The 25,087-nt window shown below is 38.4% G+C and overlaps 3 protein-coding genes across 7 annotated transcripts; 1 reads left to right on the plus strand and 2 right to left on the minus strand.

Moving 5' to 3' along the window:
• Positions 1-3,612: 3,612 nt before the first annotated feature.
• slc25a55a (solute carrier family 25 member 55a) lies at positions 3,613-9,196 on the minus strand. 3 transcript variants are annotated; one of them, XM_046028456.1, is made up of 10 exons: positions 9,061-9,196; positions 8,225-8,329; positions 7,640-7,765; positions 7,188-7,243; positions 5,731-5,821; positions 5,525-5,640; positions 5,208-5,403; positions 4,947-5,101; positions 4,773-4,848; positions 3,613-4,679 (listed from the first exon to the last, which is right to left on the minus strand). In XM_046028456.1, the coding sequence occupies exons 2-10, from the start codon at positions 8,242-8,244 to the stop codon at positions 4,520-4,522; spliced, it is 996 nt and encodes a 331-aa protein (XP_045884412.1). In that variant the 5' UTR covers positions 8,245-8,329; positions 9,061-9,196; the 3' UTR covers positions 3,613-4,519. The 3 variants fall into 3 exon arrangements, with proteins under 3 accessions (XP_045884412.1, XP_045884411.1, XP_045884413.1); XM_046028455.1 differs by having other exon boundaries at positions 5,525-5,643; XM_046028457.1 differs by lacking the exons at positions 8,225-8,329; positions 9,061-9,196 and having other exon boundaries at positions 5,525-5,643; positions 5,731-6,738; positions 7,640-7,712.
• A 4,960-nt stretch (positions 9,197-14,156) lies between these two features.
• On the minus strand, positions 14,157-21,544 carry tshba (thyroid stimulating hormone subunit beta a). Of its 3 annotated transcripts, XM_046029403.1 has the most exons (5): positions 21,319-21,544; positions 19,569-19,613; positions 18,445-18,792; positions 16,002-16,199; positions 14,157-14,788 (listed from the first exon to the last, which is right to left on the minus strand). In XM_046029403.1, exons 4-5 carry the CDS (start codon positions 16,161-16,163, stop codon positions 14,510-14,512), a joined length of 441 nt encoding a protein of 146 aa, XP_045885359.1. In that variant the 5' UTR covers positions 16,164-16,199; positions 18,445-18,792; positions 19,569-19,613; positions 21,319-21,544; the 3' UTR covers positions 14,157-14,509. The 3 variants fall into 3 exon arrangements, with proteins under 3 accessions (XP_045885359.1, XP_045885356.1, XP_045885358.1); XM_046029400.1 differs by lacking the exon at positions 19,569-19,613; XM_046029402.1 differs by lacking the exons at positions 18,445-18,792; positions 19,569-19,613; positions 21,319-21,544 and adding an exon at positions 16,300-18,086.
• Positions 18,424-25,060, plus strand: slc5a8l (solute carrier family 5 member 8, like). Its single transcript, XM_046029404.1, has 15 exons — positions 18,424-18,799; positions 19,147-19,212; positions 19,440-19,491; positions 20,050-20,117; positions 20,390-20,544; positions 20,842-20,982; positions 21,071-21,200; positions 21,307-21,395; positions 21,689-21,801; positions 23,002-23,069; positions 23,185-23,271; positions 23,396-23,589; positions 24,208-24,317; positions 24,438-24,523; positions 24,635-25,060. Exons 1-15 carry the CDS (start codon positions 18,446-18,448, stop codon positions 24,746-24,748), a joined length of 1,827 nt encoding a protein of 608 aa, XP_045885360.1. The 5' UTR covers positions 18,424-18,445; the 3' UTR covers positions 24,749-25,060.
• Positions 25,061-25,087: the final 27 nt, after the last annotated feature.

Raw genomic sequence — 25,087 nt, forward strand, 5'->3', positions numbered from 1 at the left:
CATGATGCTGCCACCACCATGTTTGACAGTGGGGATGGTGTGTTCAGGGTGATGAGCTGTGTTGCTTTTACGCGAAACATAACGTTTTGCATTGTTGCCAAAAAGTTCGATTTTGGTTTCATCTGACCAGAGCACCTTCTTCCACATGTTTGGTGTGTCTCCCAGGTGGCTTGTGGCAAACTTTAAACGAGACTTTTTATGGATATCTTTAAGAAATGGCTTTCTTCTTGCCACTCTTCCATAAAAGGCCAGATTTGTGCAGTATACGACTGATTGTTGTCCTATGGACAGAGTCTCCCACCTCAGCTGTAGATCTCTGCAGTTCATCCAGAGTGATCATGGGCCTCTTGGCTGCATCTCTGATCAGTCTTCTCCTTGTATGAGCTGAAAGTTTAGAGGGACGGCCGGGTCTTCGTAGATTTGCAGTGGTCTGATACTCCTTCCATTTCAATATTATCCCTTGCACAGTGCTCCTAGGGATGTTTAAAGCTTGGGAAATCTTTTTGTATCCAAATCTGGCTTTAAACTTCTCCACAACAGTATCTCGGACCTACCTGGTGTGTTCCTTGTTCTTCATGATGCTCTCTGCACTTTAAACGGACCTCTGAGACTATCACAGAGCAGGTGCATTTATACGGAGACTTGATTTCACACAGGTGGATTCTATTTATCATCATTAGTCATTTAGGTCAACATTGGATCATTCAGAGATCCTCACTGAACTTCTGGAGAGTTTGCTGCACTGAAAGTAAAGGGGCTGAATAATTTTGCACGCCCAATTTTTCAGTTTTTATTTGTTAAAAAGGTTTGAAATATCCAATAAATTTCATTCCACTTCATAATTGTGTCCCACTTGTTGTTGATTCTTCACAAAAAATTACAGTTTTATATCTTTATGTTTGAAGCCTGAAATGTGGCAAAAGGTTGAAAAGTTCAAGGGGGCCGAATACTTTCGCAAGGCACTGTACATAATGACTGTGCCTGCTCCCAGCCACCACTCCTCAAGTATTTCTACTTTTAAAGCACAATAGAGAAAGTGTAGACATGATATCAACCCAAAGGGTTAGGAAAGGTCTGATGATAAACTGCCACTTTGTGAATCTCCAAATTCATCTAGAAGGTCATGAGTAACAAACACTACGTCTCGAGCTCTTCTGGAGCATGTGTGAACTGTAATACTGAGCTAGTTTGCCTTTTGTGTGCATTATTTTGGATGTAAATTTTGTTGGTGTGCCAATAAGATGTGAATTATAAAATAATGTAGTTTATGTCATACTGTTAACCATAATAAAAAAAACACATTGGGTGCTTTTATTGATACGTTTGGCTTTTTTCAGTTTCCCCCCTATGAAGTGTCTGACTCACATGTGCTTCTTGTAAAGTGCAGCAGTGTGCATGCATGTAAATGATGTGGTCGGTGAAGTTCCTGAACACGTCAGAACTCTGTGTAGACTCATCAACAAGAAATGGCAGCCATTCAGAATAGCAGCACACTGCTAAACCAGTGTTAAGTGATGAACTCGGGATTCGTGAAGCAATATTACACTGACTGGACAAAATCATCTCTGCAGGAGGCCCACTCACCTACTTACTTATTGCTCAGACACAGTGAGAAACTCCATCAGCAGAGGAAGGCCAGACGATGTGGATGAAAGTTTTGCAAAAAGCATGTAAACCTTGTGTTAAGAACATTGTATAAAAGAAGTGGACATAATGTGAGGCCAATGCAGAAATGCCCTAATTCTTTCTAATGGCAAGCAGGGTGACTCCACTGGTGGCCTCAGTCTCTAGTTTCAAGTCTTCTTCAATACAGTGATTTTCATTATGTAAATGATGGTCCCATTTACAGTAAAAAAAAAAAGCACAGAATAAAGCTTTCACATATCAAACTGTCTTTTGAAGAATTTAAGCCTCTCTGGGATACTCTAGGGCTAGTTAAGATTTCACGAGTTAGTGGTTTTTGATTTATACAGGGTCTAAAGTGGTCTAGGTAATAGACTTTTTCACAAATACATTAAAAGTTATACAGATTTGAAAGTGGGTCTCAGACAGCATTAAGGTTTTACCTAAAATGTGTAACACGCTTTCAAGAGACGCAAACACACGGAGGATTGGTAGCTCAGCAATGTAAGTCAAGTTTCCCTTAAAGTTTCCCCTTAACTTAAACTAAGTTCAGCGTTATTGTTCACTCACTCATTCATTCCCAAATAAACATTATTGCATGTTTATCCCACCAGCGTCCATCTGGTAATTGTTATGTTGAGTCATGGCTTAACGTTACTACTACTTCAAACACAATGTTTATTCTATTCAAGGTAGGGCATTCAGTTAAGGGTGACACTGTGATGGTATCGTTGGCGGCATTCAAAACACTTAACCGTTAATGCTTTTTCTCACCCTCCCACAACTATGCTGCTTCCTATACTGTTAACAAATGACCCTGCATTTTAAAAAAATGATTACATCTTAACAATTTCGAGACAATTTGCCGAAGACTTCAGAACAGCAAAAATGTTCTTTCAGCCTACGTAAGAAACGTCGTCGGGCTAAGCCAATCAGAGGCAGAGTAGGGCGGGGCATACCTTCGCTGTAAGTTCTCTGATAGGTCCATGGATCGGACTCGCAAATTCTCAAACTGGATACCGGACTCAAAGATGGCGCGTATTTCTTTTCTTTTTTTTTTTTTGAATCTTTATTTCATCTCTTAGACATTTTATAAGCAAGACAAAAGAATATAAAATAACAAAACATAACATGACATAACTAAAACTAAAGAACAAAAAACACAGGAGTATCGTGACAAACAACAAAGGCATTACAGAAAAATATTTAAATCTTTACATATTGTAATTGTTTTGCATTGACTGCTTTTTCATTCTTTAAAACAAATAAAGTATTAAAGATGGCGCCTATTCAGTCCAATGAGAATTGCTTGCCTAACGCCAATTAAGTTTGAAGCGTCCTGGATTAATTCTGCCGTGCTAAAAAAGAAAAAAGGGTCTTTACAATTTATAAACCGATTTTTCAATTGTTCTTCTTGGTGCCAGACTTATTGGACTTGAAGCCTATGGGAGAAGCAAGAAGTATACTCAAACTTAGCCTAACGTTTACTTCCTGTTAACTTTCATGAAGAAATGCCTCTACCAAATGAAAGAACAAACTTCAGAAATAACTACATGGAGTAGTCGGGTCCATAAAACTAACATAAAACTTACATGGAGATATAGTATTTAGTTAATATACAAATCAAATGAAATATACCTTGAAAACTCATGAAACATTACCTGAATAGGTACCTCTATCACCTGGCCTGATAAACTGTTAATCAGTGAAGTATACTAAACTAAATTTCAGAGGGAAATACTGTTCTTTCTCCACCAAGTTAACTTTGCAGATTCAGATTAATAAGAAAATGTAGTTATGCAACACTAGTAGAACATATTTAATATAGTTAATAATGTGATGATGTTAACTAGGACTGCAACATGTTAGGATTATGATTATATATAGCATTTATAATTTTGCCTATCCCCTTCATGTAAACTGCAAAGACTGGTTTCCCTACATTTACATGCCCCTTGTAAAGCCATCAACTGATCCATGACAACAGAGTGAGTGCATTGCAAGTTTATTGTACAGTACACAGTATGTACAAAAAGCCATCACAAACACAAAATATGGTAACAGTCATCTTTTACATGCTTAGTCAAAATAATGCTTTTTTGCTAAGAGCCTTGTTTCTTTAGAGAGAAATGTCAATCTGCTCTCATAAGGCATACACCAAAAATACTCGTGTAAAGTGTAGGTATGCATATTGAAATGTCTAAACTGAGGTTATGTGGATAAACATACATATATAATGTGCATGAATGCTTCTCAAGTATTTCACATCAGGTGTGTAACAGGACATTGTTATGGTTTGGCAAACTTATATGGTCCCATGTCAATACAATCAGTCCACCTAAACAACAGAGTTTCTGCTTAAAATGTTAAGGGAAAAAATCCTTTTGCAATGTGTAAATTGGACCTCATGTATTCCCCTCAAAGCCTTGTTATCAAATGTTAAAACAGAAAAAGTACTGCAAACTGCTGCATTTCAGCAATCCAAAATAAAATGAGCATACAGATACAAAATAATGTGAAAAGTGAGATTACACAAAAATATGTCTATTGATGGAGTGAGCTCCCCTCCCTCATAGAGGGAATCGCAGGACTGTCTTAGGGACAAAGAATCACACTGCAACTGTGAGACCCCCAGCCCAGTAAGGCCAACAGCTTCAAGTGCAAACATTGGCCATATCCTAATGAATAAGTCACAAAAGTGTTTAGTGCAACACAGCTGTCAGACCATACACAAGATGAAATCTTAGGTCTTCAGACCCTGAAGCCTTTCTGACTCAAACAAGTCTTGTGGAATTTTTTTTTTTTTTAGTTGTTGTAAACTGGTCTGATGTAGCTGCCAGTTGTTCCCCCAGGAAGGAAGGTCCTGTGCATAGCCAGCCAGCAAGTTGATCCACTCTCATGGAGACAGGAGACTTAGAGGCGAGTTGTCCATAATGTATTCGCCAATGCCAACAAAGTACATAACCTGTGCAATGCCAAACAGAGGAGCAATGACCAGAGCTCGACAGCCGGCACCTTTAAGGAAGGCAGACGGTCCCTCCTTCCGCATAATTTTACTGTGAGAACCAGAGGAATGGGTTTATTTATACAGATGCACAAAAACAACAGAAATGTAGTTAATGTAACAATGACTGACTCAACTATCTTACCTCACACAGTCCATAACGCCATTGTAAGTCTCCTCATTGGACCCTTTGTTCAGCGACTGCAGTCTCGTCTTCACCACTGGACAAAAAAAAGAAAGATTAGCATTCCTGAAACATTACAGAGGTACTACTAATAAAACACTACACAACATGGCTGACAGGGCTCTCAAAACTCACCATCACAGGGGTTAACAGCCACAGCGGCAGTAGATCCGGCCACACAGCCTGAGAAGAAAGCCCAATAGAAGGGTGATGACTCCTCAGGCCTGGGTTTGCCCAGGCTGTTCAGGTTGGCAAATAACGGGAAGTAGACAACAGAAAAGGGAACATCCCTGAAAGAAATTAAACAAAGTGGTTATTCATACTGAAAACCTGGTTCAAAAGTAACTGGTCTAACAAGTTAACATGGTTCCTCTTCAGAGGGGATAAGAGTTTTACCTCATTAGTGTTGCCCCCAGACCTTTGTAGAGCCCCTTGATGCCCTGCGTATACAGGAGTTCCTTTGCGATCTGTGTGGCAGATACAGCTCGTGGTGCTGAGACCACCATGCCAGAGTTGTAGGAGCGGCTGAGCACGGTGTTGGTGGCCACAATCTTGGTGGTAGACACCATGACTGGCTTTTGCTGCTGGGCCGCTTTGGACAAAAGACAAAGAATTATTTAATATACACAAGATACCATTGCCGCTAAGAAGCAGTGTTTGTAATTAAATGTCGACACAGATAATATTCATTATCAACTTTGTATTCTTCTCACCAAGTCTGCCCGCATCCTGTAGCTGTATCTTGAGCATTTCCATGGGGGTAGTGACAATGACCTGACTCATTCCTGCACCACAACCTGCCAACATCTCTTTCAACACAGTCAGCCCCCTTCTGTCGACAGGAGAAATATTAAGCAACACAATTGATGGGAAACTGTATTTTCTTAAGATGAGGATTTCATGAGATGATTTTGCTTACCCATCCTTGGTCAGATGATGTCTGAAGAAGTCATTAGCAGCCAGCTTGATAGCCTTCTCAGGAGTGACCAGGGTCAGATTTACAGCAGCACCTGAGAAGGAAAAAAAAACCCAAACAGTTAGCACTAAAGTCACAATCACGTTGCCATTTAGAACTTTTACAAAGACATTCCCTACAACTATCATTTCAAACATTATAACGTAATAAGTCCATTGTATAGCTGATGTACACACAGGCAAGTCAAATGCTCAATTTAAAAGTAGCTTCAGTCATGATGATTGAAAGAGATTACAGCAACAGAAATTACATCCAAAACATGTTTAAGAAGGGAAATGAGAAACACACCAAAACACAAGACAGAAGTAATGAGGGTTGTGAATATCCAGAGGAAGATGCAAAAAATAAATAAAAAAAAGACTATGAAGTATAGTGAAGTCAATTTATGGTAAAAGGACACTTTGCGAGAAAAAACAAAAAAAGAAAAAACACACATTAAGGAAATTTGTGTATTAAAAAGTCTACAAAGTAAGTAGGTTAATGACAACAACAACAGACCAGACAAATCAAGAGACATTAGTGAAATGAAGAAACATTAGTAAAATAAAGAGACGTTAGTGAAATAAAGGGATATTAGTGAAAGGACAGAACAAATCTTCAACCATGTATTGTGTGCGCAGACTTTGGGCAAGCTTAAAAACTCATCTGTGAGACTGTTGAGCAGCTAAAATAAACTTTAGTTCCCCTAGATTCATTTTCAAGATCAACCAAGATCTGCAACGACACAATTCACTGTATATAAAATGGAGGATCTACAACAAGTGGACAGGAAAGTGAAGAGAAAGCCAAGTAGTTATTAACAAGTAGTCAAATTATAGAACATATAGATGGTAAAACAAAAACGTGTGCCTATAGTTTAATAGAGCAGTATTGTAAGAACCATGTAACGATTTGCCTCCAGCGTGGCTGCGCCTTATCGGCTAGCCTTCAATATCCCAGGGGGACCCAAGTCTGTAATATGAAAAACACAGATGCAAACAGCATTCCTCACACAAGCAGAGACCCAGACTACAGGTCTCAATTTTCCTCATAGTTAACTATGTCCACAAGATCTTACTTTTCTACATTAAAATCAATGAACTTATAATTAAACAGGACATGTGTTTACTGTATGAATAATATTTTTAAAAAGAAACACCAGAGCTTAAAGCCCCAGAACCACTTTGCATAATAACAGCTTTGGCCACTCCTCCTATACAACATATTCCAACTCATAATTATATATTTTTTAGTAAATCAAGCATCCCATGCACTCAAAATTCACTGTATCTGAACCCTGGGCAGTATGCACCCAGTTCTAATCACGTAATCAATGTTTAGCCTCACCATAGAAAGATCTTGCCCTCCCCTACATGTTCGGGCCTACTGGTTCTTAATATTCAGATGTGTAGAAGTCTTACCTCTGTACATGCCAAAGTACCCCTCTGATCGAACCGTTTTGACAAGGCAGTCCATCCTACAGAAGGAGAAAGAAAGAAACATATCAAAAAAGAAAACATTTTACAGAAGCTTAGTTATTGATTTATCACAATGAGCTTCACAAGGGTCAGGGAACAGTGACTGTTCTAAGAAACATGGACGCTGAGGGGGTAAACGGAGCAGTACATTTCCACCCTTCAAAAGGCATTTAGACCACCTCACTGGAGAGGAATGAGAAAGATGAATGGTCGTCATGGTCCATCAAGTCAGGAATGTCCCTAATTCTACACATTCATCCTGAGGCCCTGCATGTGTCATTGTGGGATTAGCAAAGATAGTATTGGATTATATGTAGACGTAGTAGGTTTAATGCCAAGAGATTTGGCAAATAAGAGTGTTGCTGTGGATGACAACAGAAGCTAAAAATACTTACATGCCCTTGTAGACCTGCTGACCTTGTCTCTGATTCTGCAACCTGGTCTTTGCCAAGTCAATGGGGAAGACACAAGTAACCCCGACAATGCCAGCAATACCGCCATTGATGAGTTTGGCTGGGAGGCTGAAGTAAGACAAAAGAAAAGAATGCCAACATTTAAAATGTGGAAAATAATTTCTAACTGAAATAGTGAACAATTCACTGGGGATAGGTTAATAATTTGGGCTGAAATGAAAGTTTTCTGGACAGCTTTTTTTCCACTCTTACGGACATAGGGAAAATTATCAACATTTAATGAATATAATAACTATATAATGTAATGAACCATCAATTAAGACTACAGTAATTTTTCAATTAATTATATATATACACACACACACACACACACACACACACACACATATAGCTGATATTAGGTAATGTTTGGCAATTTGTGCCAAAAAACCTCAGTGGTCAAAATAGATCTACAACTCTCTTGTCAATGGACTGTAATGAAATTACATTTTAGATAGATAGATAGATAGATAGATAGATAGATAGATAGATAGATAGATAGATAGAACTAGAATGAATGACACTCACCTGATCTGCTGCTGAGACATGTTGACTTTAAAAAGGTGAAGAGAGAAGTGTAAAATGTAGTGATGTAGATCCAAGTGTTCTTCAGTCAAATCAATGAGTTGAGTCCTAGACAGAGAACACGTTAAGGGGTTATATAACACAGAATGGGTGGGCAGGTTTTTGAGATCTCACAGACGTATGTATATAGAGCTTATCCCATCCGCAGCAAACGCTTTGGCTTATCTAGGTTCATGCAGAATCACGGGACAGTGATGCAGCAGCTCCGCTACTTGCAACATGAGTAGTACAACCATGAGTACAACCGGTGGGCGTGTTCTTGCTCACATGCCGGAACACCATAAACGGTCATTGCACCTTTCAGACATTCTTGATACTGATCGAGAGCGAGAGTTTGAGCTGAATTTCCAAGTAACATGCAGGCAGCGGTGTTATCTTTGATTAACTTCGAGTTTTAAAAAGCGATCACACCAATGCTCAATAATGACAAAGAGCTTTCGTTCCGTCTTTTGGTGCAAATATTTCCCTTTATCGCATTTAAAATAAAATGTTCTGCATTTGTTTATTAGGTTAATCTTCAATTGCAGAAAATGCAAGAGATGAATAGTTAAAAATAAAAAGGGGTAAAATCCATTTCTACACAGCTTCGTTTCAACAGCTGTTACTCTCAGTTTCACACATAACGGTTGGTTAACTCAGGTTAGCAGGCGGCAGCTCAAGATCCCCATTCAGAACAATGCTCTTCCTAAAACACGAACAAATTGGCTTTCACGAATAATTTAATGACTTTAAAACACATACTGAATTACTTAAACAATAATTCAAAAGCTTTTACTTACCAGGAGATTGTCTGGTAGTTATTCTTTAGGATTGTTTCGAGCCGTTAATGTCTCCTTCCGTCTACCTTGCCAGTCGCTTCTGCTAATATAGCTGTGAGTAGAATGGCTGGAAATTTCCATTGAGTTTTAAGCGCCGGGGTGGGGGGTAGGGACGGACTCACCCAAATGCAACCAATCACAGCTTACTTAGCTTGCACGCTAAGAATTCATTGGGGAAATTTGACCTTCCACTTGCTTTATTGGAGGATAGACCGATCAATCAAACTGTCCAACCAATCATACAGTTACAAAGATGTTTTAGGGTGTGTGGAGAAATACACTATTGTTTGCCCTAGACTATAAAAAAAAGAGGTTTGACGGGCAATTGTTATGGTTACAAGTTAAGGAATATGGATACAAATGCCAATGGTTAGACATTTTAAAGGTGAGGTCAGTGAAATGGTTGTGAAAAGGATCATGAGGTTAAGATGAGATCACTCTTCTAAGCATGTTGGTTACACCAATGAGATGACATCATTTATTCTGTTGCATTCTAGTATATTCTATTCAGGTGCATTTTGTTTGGTGCTAGTGGTGCAAAACAACTACCTACACGATACATTAGTAAATACACTACAAGCACTATTCTGAGGTACCTTAACTTGCATAATGCTGCTTTGTACTTATACAAAGTAAAATAAGTTTCGGAGACTGATGAAGAATTAACATAGCATGGTTTGTTGAGCCCGGCTGAGGAGATACAGTGCCAGCATACAACATGTGAACACGTCAAATGCCAACACCAAATGTGAAGGATAACATCTTTTGGTCCCTTTTATGTTTCTGTCTTCCCCTAGTGCTTGTAGGTTTCTCTATTAGGTCATCTTTCACCTAGAAAAACTATCTATCTATCTTTGTCTGACTCCCATGCTTCGTCATATTGGAATATATCACTATCCATGAGTTGTACTCTAATCTGTGGAGCCAGTGAGTTCTTGTAAACATTCTTGCAGGACTCAACCTTGTAAGATTCCAAGAGAACACTGACATCTGCTAGCCTGACGCCTGAGCTACTGTCTCTAATTAATCAGTCTATTGTTATCTTCCTGACAAGGACAAGTACATGTGAGAACTACCTAAAGCTAGAATGTCAGAAAACATTTATGCGATCAGTTAAATTACTCTAAGCCAGACCTATCTTACCTTTCCCTGTTACATCAACAACGCCCCTTAAGAAATATTCTCAACAGCTAGTTACTTCATAGATTAAGATACACACAAAACATGCCATCAGTTTATAAAATATGATACTGTTAATAATGAATTACCAAACAGTATGCCACATAGTTACAATTAGCTCCCTTTTGACTTGTAACAACATTAAAATGCTGCTTACATGTTAATGCATCAGTAATAACAATAAAATAATGTAATATACAACAACTACAATTTATACAACTCTGATATGTAACCATTTCCTGCATTATGGGTAGTGTTTTAACTGAATTTTGCTGATAACTAAAGTAAGGTTGTAAATAATCTTACTTGTAATGGAGTATTTTTAAATTGGGTTATTGCGACTTTTACTTAAGCAAAGTATCTAAATACTTCTTCCACCACTGATCCTGGTTCTTTCATGTCGTCCTTCAGAAGGACACATGTAGGTGGGGGAGCTGAGGCGTTTCCCCCTCTCTCTGTTGACATGTATCCAACAGGTTTTGCTGGAAAAGCAACAATACCCAGTGAATTCACCTTAGATAAATAAATGTAAAAAAGTAAAAGTACTGATGTGTTAAGACAAACCTATAGCTTGTCTAGGTTAAATCAGGAACAAAAGGTAGTCTATTGAATTACTCAAAGGAATTTTCATGGGTTTAGACAGACCATCTGGTAAATTCTACTGAATAGGGTCAAGTTGCAGGAGCTCACAGTACCAAGCTGCATAATATGCAAAACAACTTGCCAATGCCAAAGGCAAGAGGCTTCTTGTTAGCTTTGGAAATGGGTCACCTGAGAGGTTGGGTTTAAAGGTATAGACACATTCCAAGGCATTAGGAACCTGTTTTTTTACTGCTGATACATGACTGATGTTGAAAAGTTGTGTAACTCTGGGTGGGATGTACAGGTTTTAGCCAGAATCTTTTGTGTTTAAATGTATGTCAGCTTGCCAAACATCTAGTCACCCAGTTTTCTTAGAATAGGCGAAGCCGAATCAGGAATCAGATAATCAAGGATCACAAAAACAGAAGATAGAAGAAGATACATTTCCCAGGGCTTGGGCTGACTGTCTGTTTTGTTAAAGGTTTTGAACAATTTTGTAGATGTTCAGGATCTGAAATAAGCTACATGATATGAAACAGTATTCTGTTCAATAGAAAAACTTACTAGATTGATACTAAAGAACATTTATTCATATATATCATTGATGTGTATGCTATTGCGCTGGAACTAGTGTATGCGTTACAATGAAGGTTATAAAAATGTATTTTTGTCTTCAACAATATCTCTCCATTCTTCTTGTGCATGTGTGATCTAGCAAATATAGCGGAACTACATTATAAGAGGCATCAATAGTTAATAATGTCAACAATACTAAGGTCATTATTGAGCCATGCTAGTAGCTCTGTAAGGCTGTACTTAGGAACAGTGGTCCTGGATGCTAAATACAAATACATATTAATTCAGCATTTTAGTATAATTTGCTACCCCAACCAGCAGTATATTTTCTGTCGCTTATTTTTATTGCATTTGGCTTACTGGAAAGCATATGGCTGGTTCACAATAAATACCAACCAGATATTTGTCAATAAAATGCTTTTAATGTGAAGGAGTAGCAGCACGAAATGTGCATTAGGTTTGCATTAGAAATTTGTTCTTCAGCTGCATTAACAGCTCAAATATGTTGTTCGAGAGTCAGACCCTTAGTTAAAGAAAGTGACGGGACTTTTTACTATACTGCTATGAGCTTTTCAGTGCACCTATATTAAGTAAGAAAAACAACATATTTGTGGCCTCTAGTGAGATAAATTGGGTGTTTGTTTCTCTATGACCAGCAGGATATTAAACTGGAGCTTAGTGTACAGCACTTTACAGTATTTTTCTAATCTAGTGAGTTTTAAAATACTGGATATTCAAACACAGTGCGAGTTTTCAAGTTGGGACATACGAAGAAGGAATCTAAGAGACACGACAATAAAGTAAACGTCCAGGCCTGTACGCCTTATTGATTAGCCTTGGATTTAATAATAATAATAATAATGTGGACGTTTTTGCACAGAGGAAGGGTAAAGCAGTCAAGACAGCTCACTCGGTGTTCATGTTTATGTTACATAACAATTCTTAGGTCCTGTATTATTCCAGTGAATGCAGAGACATTTAATCCATAATCACAAAGGTGAGCCTCGTGGTGGCACTAGAAGAAAGGTCAGGGGATCATTAGGATTCATCCTCTAGGAACCATGACTGTCTGTACAAAAGTTTGTGCAAATCCATCCTCTAGATGTTGAGATATTTCAGGATAAGTAAAAACCTTAACCAGCTGGGGGCGCTACAGGAAAAGTCAGGAGACTCTGGGCACCATTAATATCTATCACATTTCATGAGAGTTCATCCAATAGTTGTCGAGATAGGCCACTGAATACCAAAAATGGCTACCTGCTGGTGGCACTAAATTAAACAGCGGGGATCACCAAAGATTGCAGGAGTCTGTACTAAATTTAATCTCAATCTGTCAGTAGTTATGACCCATGTGTTTCACCCAACCAACAGACTGACATTGCCATCCCTAGAGCTACTAACATGGCTAAAACATTTCTCACATTTTTTGTAGTTCAATTATCACAAAACAAACAAAACTTTGTGGTTTGTCTGAATGAAAGAGTGGTCGGTATGTGCGCCACATTGCTGGGTCTCTTGGAACGCTGATGGAAGCAAATTCCATTTCATCCACTGCTTTATCCATTAGGGTTTTGAAAACACCGTCACACAGGGAATTGAAGCAGGGCAATTCAAACCATTGTGCCATATCAGTCTGATGCTTTTAAAGTCATCTCAGGTCAACTGTTAGTATAAAGTATACAGCATAATTAACACCCTGGTAATGTGAAGTAAAACCATGCTACATCATATAGATAAAATTAACCCAATTTTAACTGCTTAACAAATATGGGTCAAAGGAAAAGAAGCAGTACAGAATTTGATATACACTAACAGACAAAAACATAAACAACAGACTACAGATCATACTGTGGATATGAAACTCCGCCATTTTGTCAGCTGACTGTTGGCAAGGTTAAACAGAGTGTCAGATTGTCAGAAGCTGTACAAGCTTCCTCGAGGTTATAGTGACTCAGCATTTTCTTGTTTTCCATCTATGGGAATGAGGATTAATGCAGATGGTGGTCACTCTTTCAGTAAGAGGACAATTGTCAGTACCCATTGAACGAACCCTTTAAATCAAATGTTTTGCAGGCATTTAGTTTAGTTCACCAGCTTTCTATTCTATATTTTATATTTTACTCTATTCTGATCAAAATGCTACAAAATGTGAGAAGCTGCAGAACCAACAAATAAGACCGATAAAGCTCAGTTACATGAAGCAACTGTCTGAGCCTAACGACCCAGTGTTTTCATTCACAAAGAGACACTTTAATATAGAAACTGTCACGGATAGAAGACTGCTTCGATATACAGAAGTAACAGAATATAAAATAAGGTGATGAAGACAATGTCACAGAAATCCACATGATGGACTTACACATTCTCCCACTCCGAACTGCTGAGCTATTAATAAGCTCCAGCTGTCTTCCCAAATTCCACTTGTGAATGGGAAACAACTCATATACTCTACTTGGGCTGGGACACAATGAACACAGTAAAACTCACACTGTAAATTTGGTGTTAGGTGACTCTATGCCTGATCTTTGTGGTTCAACATCCTCATTGATTTTATAAGAAGTGTGTCAACAATCATGTGCCTTCCAGAATGACTCTCGAGACAAATATAGTATGCTGAGGTGACGCTGTGGAACGTCATGGCCTTATGTTTGTTATGTAGTGAACAGAAAGCAATGGTCCCACACACAATGTGATTAAGTCAAGCACAGCTTAGTCTGAGAGCTATTTAGAGACTTCAGCTTTAATTGAGTTGCACTCAGAGTATCCCCTTTCAGAGTAAACATAATAAGTACAAGAGTCACACACACACAAGTGTACAGGACGATAAATAATGAAGCTGACAAAAAATGCAACTGGGCCAACCCCCCATTGTAAACTGAGAAGCAGAGCTGCAGCACAGACAGGTTGGGCAACAAAGGCACAATAAAAAGAGGCTGGTACAGTAGTTAGGCCTATCAGTACAGACAGTGCAGATGTAACTGTATCCATCCCAAGCTAAAGGATGACGTCAAACAAAATGCAACATTGTAATTTTAATGAAAAAAGAGACAAGCTATGAACGATAACAGAAGAATCAGAAAGGGATCAAGTAGTTGCTCTGTCCAGGGTATGGGTAGATACGTCTGACTGGTTTGGTACACCTAGCTCCGTCCACGCTGGCCCTGTGTGCACACTCGTCGCTGTCTGTCTTGCAGGCACCACAGTGGCAGCTGAGAGCCACAGGGTAGGTGAAGACAGGGTTGGCATCGACGGGACAGCCGGGCAGTATGGCTGTACGGTATTCCACCTTGTCGTAGGTACAGCCTCTCTGGATAAGAAAGCGTGGGCCGAGTATCTCCCTCATGTTGCTGTCCTGCTCACCATACACAAACACATGAATACATTTATACTTATATTTGAGATGATAGTAATTCTATTTGGGGTGTTTGTTTTCAACTGAAATTGGGGGGAAAATGGGCCCAGAATAGTTACCTTTTTTTTTAACTTTTCAATTAATGTGCTTCATGTTGTGCTTATGAAAGGAATAATACCTGAAATGTTATATGTTGAGACAGGGACTAAGATTTGCTGTGTTTTTGTATAAAATCTCTTTTACAATTTTAATCTTCCTGCAAAATATTGGTCAGATGTTAGTTATTTTCCACATTATAACCACAGTTTAAAACGTTCCATTAAAGATGTCATAATGTTTTTTGAATGTAAAGACCCCCATTAAGTTCATTGTAAATGTTATTATTTAATGTGAACATTTTTTAGCAGAAATGCTGTTTTTCTAAAACATTACCTTTGTGTTACTCTTTTCCTTCATTATTTCACATATTTAGTAAATTCCACAATTTAAAAAAAACAAGATGTGTATATGAAATTAAATGTCATAACTACAGTTTTTAAAATAGTTTTACAGTATTTATAGTTTTAATACAATTAAATCAGTCTTTATTCTATTATATTATCTTATTGTGTTTCTGTATATAAGTTATTTTTATTTTCTTTAGGCGGAGCGGTGACTCCGTGGATGTCAGTGCCATTCACGACAGCACCGGAGTGCCAATAAAGTACCTTCCCTTTCTACTGCATATTTAGTTTCACATGATTTGATTGTACTTTTGGATATATGTTTTGAATAAAAACCTTTTTTGAAAGAAAATAAGTTTATTAAACGTAGATTCCCACCTTCAAGCCAATCAGAACTGAGAATTTTCACTGGCCATGGTATAAGAAGAAGAAGTAGAAGACATACTTTATTAATCCCTCAAGGGGAAATTCAATGTTTTTTCACTCTATTGTTAATGTCAGTATATAATACACACACAGGTCTGAAATAAAACACACGCACATAAACACGGAGAGACGTCAGAGAGGGGGGCTGCCACTCAGTGCGGCGCCCCGACCAGTCAGGGGTTCAGGGGCTTGCTCAAGGCCACCTTCGGCAGTGCCCAGGAGGTGAACTGGCACCTCAGCTACCAGTCCACCCTCCGCAACTACTGCCACCCAACCTTCTGTCCCTTTTTACACCTGAAGAAATGAATGACAATCTATTCTTTCACCACAAATTACATACATACCCTTGAGTAGCAAAATCCCATGCAGATGGTAGTGTTGATGGCCACACAATAGTCGCACTCTGGCCTCTCCACATAAAGGGTGAAGTCAGTGGGTAAACACATGGGAACAGCTGGGCTGAAGAGCAGAAAAATGAGCCAGCAGGTGAACACTGCAGTCTCCATGTTAAGCAATGTTATTTTTCTCAATCAGTTTGGAACCTGCATAGGAAAGAAAGAGACAAATTGACAACCAGATAACAGAGTATCAAAAGTTTAGCATCTGAAAAATTATTTGTTCCCTTCTGCGTATGGGAGTCACCTGCTCGACAGACGTTGGAACCTGCAGTCCTGACGATGCTGTGAATCTGAACAACCCTGCTGAACAGTATTTATGCAAAAATAATTCACCTTCATCAAAGCTAGCTTATCTTCTATCTGTGACGAAAAGGAAGAACTGAACTCAGTCCATTATGTGGATGACATGAATAATTTCCTTCATGAACAAAGATCATGCAGTAACCAAGGAAACTGACACAAAACAGCATCCACTAGATGTCACAAAATGCCCCAAAGCTTTATTTCTGCTTGAGAGAATTATGTAAAGTGTCGCTTAAATGTTAACCTGAGTTTTACCTCATTTTCCAAAACAAACCTAATCTGCGAAAAGAAAGAAAAAAACTGAAAACTGAAGAAGCAGCACCTCTTGTAACACAAAATATTTCAGATTTCACACTTTCTGAGCGTGTATGTCCAAATCCTGCTTCGTGCATTATGGGTTACAAAAATCGACACCAGTCAGCAATGTGCACAAGTCAATTCACAAGCTGCCACAGTTCAAACCTGTAAGGAACATAAGTGGAAAACATTCAGAGCTAGGTTATCTAATCTGCTCTCACAGGAAGTAAAAAAGAGCAGACATCAGCATTTATCTCTAAACAAATTCTTCAGATACAGACTTCAACATACTGACAAGTCACTGCCTTGGCTTAAAAAGTGAGGAGTACAATTTTCCGCCAAACACTGCCAAACTACAGGGATTTACTTATCTATATTTTTGTTTAATGATTGTCGAGGATAGTCAAAGTCTCTCCAACACATTAAGTCATCATTGTAAAGCATTTTAATGTCACTGTTGTTCGTTATTATTTTCTCTGTATTTATAGTTCAATATGATTCCTACAGACAAACACTTTTCTTGGCATTCCTGGGCTGTGTCATAATTGGGCTCACAAATACACTGGACAGACTGATGTCCTCTTTTTCATTTCAATATCAGTACTTCTTACTGACTTTAAGTCCTCATCTAATGACACTTTTACAATGGATATGGTTAACTGGGTTTAAGGTCAATGTCCATTTTAGCAGCTCATTTCATCTACCTCTTATACCTACTCAAACATTAACAGTATCTGCCATTTTACATTAACCTTCTAAGTTTACTGGATTTGATGCTCTCATTAAGAGGGACTTCAGTGAACTCAACCATAACATCTCTATTCATTAGATTACTCATCTGACAAGTAATCACACTTAATATCTGTTGTATTGACAAATGTCCTCGACAACATCTTACACCTACTTTTTTCATTTTCAATGTTTTCTTGCTGTAGTTGTTACAACCCCACCCCCTACACACACCAATGTGTTTTTGAGTTTGAAATGACACACTTGTCCATGCATCACTGGGCTGATAATCCAATATAGACCTTAGATGTACTAAATAAAGCAATGGTAATCACATGTGACACATAAAAAAGGATGTGACAGTAGGAGTAGTGACCCAACCTTGAAGATTTACCCTGCCTCGCCTGTGGAAATTCCTTACATAGCCAATATCTACTGATAAACCTGGAGCTGTATAAAGACCCCTCCTGGATGGGTCACTATGTCATTTCATTTCATAAGAAATGGAGACATCTTGAAAACAGGGAGTCTCAGGCCTCAGAACACGCTCTCAGGCACACCACAGGATCACTACCTTTTACAATCACTGACAGTTTGGCTGACTTCAGTGTCTTTGATGGATTATTAACTAAAGTGAACTCATTTTAATAGTCTACTCAGTCTATAGTTTATCCAGAGTGGACCAAACTCCTGCCACTTGCAGGAGATGTATTTCTCATTGTTCTTCAGTCAGTTGGAGCAACTTATTGGCAAAGCAGAAAACAACATCTCGGATTTTTCTATTCTTTGCTGAAGGTTTGAAGACAAACTTTTAGTATGAGTGCAGCTTATTTAATTGGATCTGACAGTTAACGGTCTGAAATGCACTGAAAAGCATTTTTTTTGCTGTAGTTAGTATTAATTAGTATTAGTGTTTTTCCTCTTGGTATTGATATATGTGACAAATTTAGGATCATTTAGAAGGAAGAACATTAAACGTTAGCAAGATTGCATGATACAGAAATCCTTCTGAATCTAAGAGAAGTTATAGTAAAAAGAAAGTTCCTTCTGCCAAACTAACCATGGCTGGTACAGGTGGTCCAGTGGCCACTTTCTCTGTGTGGGATTATGTGGTGTTTGCTGGAACAATTTTGGGGGCAGCTGGCATCGGCCTTTTCCAGGCCATCCGAGGCCGTAAGGAGACAAGCAGCGCCGAGTTCTTGCTGGGTGGACGGCAAATGACAGCTGTGCCGGTGGCCATGTCACTCACTGCCAGCTTCATGTCTGGCATCACAGTCATTGGCACACCTACTGAGGCCTACCGGTTTGGAGCCGCATTCTGGCTCTTCGGCTTCTCCTATGCCATCATGTCCGTCATCACTGCTGAGATTTTTGTCCCTCTTTTCTATAGACTGGGGATCACCAGTGCCTATGAGGTAAGGAAATGTCATTGTTAATTATTATAATGGTACAAAGGCTAACTGACAGGTGCAGCAGCAATACCATAAAATGTAAAGATCAATAAAGCAAGGGTGATTTATTGATAGGCCATAAAAATACAAGACAAGTAGCTAATGATTCATCCACTACCATGACTGGTTTAAAATGGATCAAAATACAGATACAGAATCAAGCTTCAAAAGTGTTTCCTCCAAATGGTCAACAGACACTGAAATTACAATTTAATATTGTGTAAATCGGGAAGTATAAACGTAAACACTGTATGTGATCAAATCACAGGTTTACTGATATCTGTATTGATATGTTTTCCTTCCATTCCTAGTACCTGGAGATGCGCTTTAGCCGGCCCATTCGGGTCATTGGGACATCAATGTACATAGTACAGACGGTAACTAAAACATGATTTTATTTTAAAAGAAGAATATTCAATAACATTTTGTATTTAGATAATTAAAAACTAAAGTTACAAAGCCATGAAGAATGGAACAAACATCCATAATTATACTGAAAAGCACTCGCCCTTTTGTCTTTTTTGATATCAATTCCAAGATTAACATGAATGACATGCTTGCCTTGTTTCCACCCAATCAACTAATAGTGGAAATCTTTTCTCAGGCCCTGTACACCGGATTAGTCATCTATGCTCCAGCTCTTGCACTAAATCAAAGTAAGTCTGTACATGGGCTATTGCAACAATTAGGAATAAAAAGGTGCCTGTGTTATTGTTGATTTGCGATATTTCACCTTTGCTGCAAACTCTCCGGTCTACCTCTTCTGGACAACAAATGTCTGGACAAACAAGGGTTTTTAAATATTGGCCGTACATAACTGTAACTTAGTAAACTGCAACCAGTTGATACAGTGTTCCGTCTAATTTCGTTATAATTATCTAGTTTGTCCTGAATAACCCTCAGAGGCTGTATACTACTAATACAGTAGCACCACTATATCTCTCGTGTTAAGATGTCCACATGTGTTTTTGTTTGAAATTAAGGAAGTTCTTTGGTTGTGTCATGTTGCAAAAGATGGATAAATTTCAGAGACTTTGGCATGAAGTGATTAAAACTGACACACTCTGTACAGCACTTTGTGCAACGTCGTGATTGCTGTTAAAGTGCTCTATAAATTAATTTTGATTGACTGATTGATTGACACATGTTGGTAAGTCTCAATAGGCTTATTTTGATATATGAAACACATTGGAGCTTTTTTTGTTATTACTCAGTCACAGGACTTGATCTATGGGGAGTGCTGGTGGCTACAGGAGTGGTGTGCATCATCTACTGCACTTTGGTTGGTACTGCATATTTCAAAAAGTATTATTAGTAGTAGTTTGTATTTCTGTGACTAAAAGCAGTAGTAGCAAATTATGGTTTCTATGACCAATTTTACACTTTGGTATCATCATCCACCTAACAGATCTGCTTGTGAAACTAATGCAAGTTATTCTCTGCTGATAATGAATAGTTGGACACATTTTAACATTACAGTTATCCCCAGCTAGCACTAAACTGGAAAGGCTTTACAAAAGTACTTAACATGCTCTAAAATGGATATTGTTTCAGGGCGGACTGAAAGCTGTCATCTGGACAGATGTGATACAGATGGGGATCATGCTGGCAGGTTTTGTGGCTGTTATAACTAGAGGAGCTGTACTTCAGGGAGGCCTGACAAATATTTGGGAAGACGCCAGGCAAGGAGGACGACTAGAGGCGTTTGAGTAAGTACACAAGCAGACTTGTCGCATATAGTTTTCGTTTGTTTGTTTTACCAGATGAATTGGGCATCCTGAATTAGAGCAATTAGTTTCCAGCCACAGGAAAAAAAATTAGATCAGCTTTCATATAATTGTATCCTGTGACTCTTTGCTAGTATCTAGTATCCAAGAAGGGAAACTTTACTGCAAACCATTCTGCAAACAATAATAAAGAAAACGGAATATCAATGATGCCTGTCTGTTGATGTCCCCAAACATCACTTTCAGTATTCTTTCACATGTTGTTGACTTTTATCACAGTTTTGACACAGATCCTCTGAAGCGACACACTTTCTGGACAATAGTAGTCGGTGGCAGTATGATGTGGGTATCTATCTACTCAATCAACCAGTCTCAGGTGCAGCGCTACATCTCCTGCAAAACCTTGGGACATGCCAAGATGTGAGCGTTCTGGCACTGCGGTGCAAACAGTATTTTATTGGCAGGGAGCGAAGGATCATGCACTGACAACTTGTCTTTCATCTCTCAGGTCTTTGTATGTGAACATGGTGGGCTTGTGGGTAACTGTGAGTCTGGCTGTGTTTTCCGGACTTACCATGTACTCCATTTACAAGAACTGTGACCCACTTACCAACGGTGATATAAGCACCCCTGACCAGGTAAAGCAGCTGTAGTTGTCTTTTTAGTCATCATCATATAGACGTCATGTTGTTTGTTATGTAACAAAGCAATATGGTAAACAGTTAAAATATGTCTGTAAACCAGCTGCTACCCTACCTTGTGATGGATATTCTGGCAGTCTACCCTGGAATTCCTGGTTTGTTTGTGGCTGCTGCATACAGTGGTACCCTGAGGTGAGGCCTCAGACAAACAAGGGAAATATTATTCTTTGCTCTAGAAGATAAGATACAAAGATAAGAAAGAATTAGCTGGCAATACCTGGGTGATTTTGTTTAGGTCCACCTCATTGTAGCACTGACGACTGAACACTGATTATTGTTGCGTTTACATTTCTAGTCATTTTATTTATACACAATGCAAACTACAATCTGCATGCTACCTCAGACTACTCTTAACTGTTATATAATCTGCATCAGTCATTTTGTTTTGTTCAGTGACTAATAGCTTACCATTGTATATTTTTCAGCACAGTGTCTTCCAGCATTAATGCCCTAGTTGCTGTCACTATGGAAGACTTTATTCATCCACTGTGCAAAAACCTCACAGAGAAACAGGTGACCTGGTTGAACATGGGCCTGAGTAAGTTGTGTAAAAATTACTTTCACAGTAGCCAAAGAATTAGCAGGCATTAGAAAAGCATAAGGTAAAGAGGGACAAACTACTACTAAGGAAAAACCTTTCTGAAGAATGCATTTCCATATCTTATTCATTCACACATATTTAGTATGACTTTATGGTACATTCTGATCATCAATACACACATCAACCTAGACTCCTATAACCCCCAGCCTCCTTGAAGCTTAAAAGACACCAGAAGTCAACAAGATAACATTATCTTATCTTATAGCTTATCTTATTATTCTTAGCAGGTGATTAAAAGTGTTCCCAGTTACTCTGTCAAGTTACAACATGATCAAAATGTGTAAAACTTAAATGGAACACCGAGATAAACCTGCCCAGGCAGAAACATGTTTGTTCTATTATCTTTTTTGGCAGGTTAAGATTGTGGGTGTGGCTCCACTATCTCATTTTATGTGAGAGGAATTCTGCAGCAAAGACAGCTCATCACTGTATTATTTCAATATAGGGTCAAAACGTTCCTGTTACTTACAGTGCAGTTATATGTGTTAATAAGAACAGGATTGGGGTCACTAAGTTAAATTTAAGACTTTTATAATACTACATAGAAAACAATTTAATACTGGTTTCACAATCAATTTTTAAAGTATAGGCACAATATGGCCAAGAATGATTATTATATCACATTTTTTCCCCAGTACTTTCCATTACTAATGACATGAATAACTACTGTAGCTAGCAGTAGTGACAGTGTTTGCTAGATTTGATTGAAACGTCATAAAAAGAACTGAGCAGGCTCCTGCACTCAATCCACTGTCGAAATAATACCACTTTTGGTTTATAGACATGTACTCCCGACAGCCTTTGACAGCCTGCAGTCAGATAAAAAAAAAATAAAACATTTTAAAACAATAAAACATTTTATAACTAACACTACTGCCTGTGGCGGGCAAGTGAAAATATATAGGACTTTTGTAAATTAAAGACTAAGGAATTTTTTGAAGAAAAGACCTTTTAAGACCTGCAGATTCCCTGTAAAAACCAAGATGCAAAAACAAAGTCAATAAAATTCAGATTTCAATTATATCTATCACAAACTTCTGATGAGCAAATGTGAACAAAAAAAAAAGATATGCACTTGGAAACTTGTGATTACATCATTTCTCTTATTTCAATCATGCTGACTTTAAATTCTCCCAGGTGTATTCTTCGGTGCCCTGTGTATTGGGATGGCTGGAGTTGCTTCAGTGATGGGAAGCGTTCTGCAGGTAAACCTCTCTTAACACAATGCACCAACACCACTGCGGCCATTTATTGCTCTACAGCACCACCAAGAGCTAAATATTAGGAACTACAAGCATGCTGGTCATTTTCTATTTTCAGGCAGCTCTGTCCATATTTGGCATGATCAGCGGGCCTCTTCTTGGACTTTACCTTTTAGGCATGCTATTCCGCACATCAAATTCAATAGTGAGTATTTACTTTTACTGGAACATTCACTAGCACAACTGCACCCCCTCACAACACAAAGCAAGCTAATAAAACAATGACACATCCAGGAAGTATTTGACTGCAGTCATTATCTACTTTGCAGGGAGGACTTGTGGGAATGATTATTGGTCTAGTGTTGACTCTCTGGGTGGGGATTGGAGGCCAGATTTACCCACCAACAGATGAAAAGACAAAACCTCTTGGAGTCAGCACTGTAGGCTGCAATGTCACAATGGACCAAAACTACACAACGACAGCTCCGTGGACAAGTCCAGTGACTCTAACCCCGCAGCCTGAGTGAGTCATGTCACATAAAACAAAGGTCCATCAAGCACACGATAGGCTTGGACCAAATAGGAATTTACTGCGGTCATTTAAATGCAGCAAATGAATACAAAGTACAAGAACTTGGAACGATCCAAGTTTCCGGTACAATGCTAAGTCACGGTGTACAAACATGATGATGCAACCCACTGATTTTTTGGGACTACGTTTCAGAAACATAATTTTGTATAGGCCTTAGATGCTTTTCAAATAGATTCTGGAATACAACTGATATGCACAGTGATTAAGTGAAGGACCTCCATGGAAAGAAGATCCAAAGATACTGGTCTAGATACCTATAAAACACACTGTATGGTGGAACTACAATAATGAGTTGATTTAAATTTAAATGTTAGGATTTGATGCCTTTCTCTGTTTTATATAATTGTAAACTGAAAATCTTTGGGTTTTGGGCTGTTGGTTGGACAAAACAAGACATTTGAAGACTTGACCAACTGATTAACTGAGAAAACAATTGGGAGATTACCGTTAGTTGTAGAGCTTCTTCGTTCAGTATGTCATCAGAAAGATGGGGGAATCATGTTGGTGTTGAATAACAGGAGGATAATAGTGATATCCTTTGTGTGTCAGTGTCAGGCCATATCTGGCAGACTCCTGGTACTCTTTGTCCTACCTCTACTTCTCTCTCTTGGGTACACTGACCACAATTGTGTCTGGGCTGCTGGTGAGCATGATCACAGGTGAGACATAATTTTTTAACCTCTACTCCTCTGCAGAGACAAATCAATGCTTGTAGTCTAAATGTTTTATTCTAAAGCTACCATAAACGGCTATGGGAATGTGTTTCTATTTATTTTAAGGTGGATGCAAGCAAGAAAAATTAGACTCTAATCTGTTTGTGAGGAAGAGTGACCTGATCTGCTTCAGCAGCTGTATTAAGTCAAAGGTAAGAGACTGAGTCTTTTATTAGATTATGGGTAACAAAAAGAAGATACAGTATATGACACCAAAATACACAAGATATTAGTGTTTGCTTAATGTTCTCAACCCACTACAGGTATCAGACGTCACAAAAAAGGCTGCAACAGACTTTCCTATGGAAGCTGACGACTCAGTGTTCACAGACTTTGACGTGATGAGTAAAGATGTTGAAAAAGCCACTAAACTGTAATCCTTATATATCAACATGTAGTTCCTTTGTGGATACATTTTAATGCCATTTCATTTTATAAACACATAAATGATAAGCCACAACTGTTTTGCTTCTACATCCACCGTAGTTGTGTAGCTGTGGTACATTTGATTTGCAAAACCAATTGTAACTCTATCATCAGTATGTGCCTATTTATGTTGATATAAATTATGTTTTAAATGTGTTACTAAAGTTGAAAATATTTAGATTTTACATGTAGGAGAACAACTTCTTATAAAGCTTGGCAAAAATGAAACTGTAGAATGATATACTTGAAATTATATAATTATAAAAGCTTGCTTATTTATATTGTATTTT

This window comes from Micropterus dolomieu, linkage group LG18 (assembly GCF_021292245.1).
Source record: "Micropterus dolomieu isolate WLL.071019.BEF.003 ecotype Adirondacks linkage group LG18, ASM2129224v1, whole genome shotgun sequence".
Lineage (NCBI taxonomy): Eukaryota > Metazoa > Chordata > Actinopteri > Centrarchiformes > Centrarchidae > Micropterus > Micropterus dolomieu.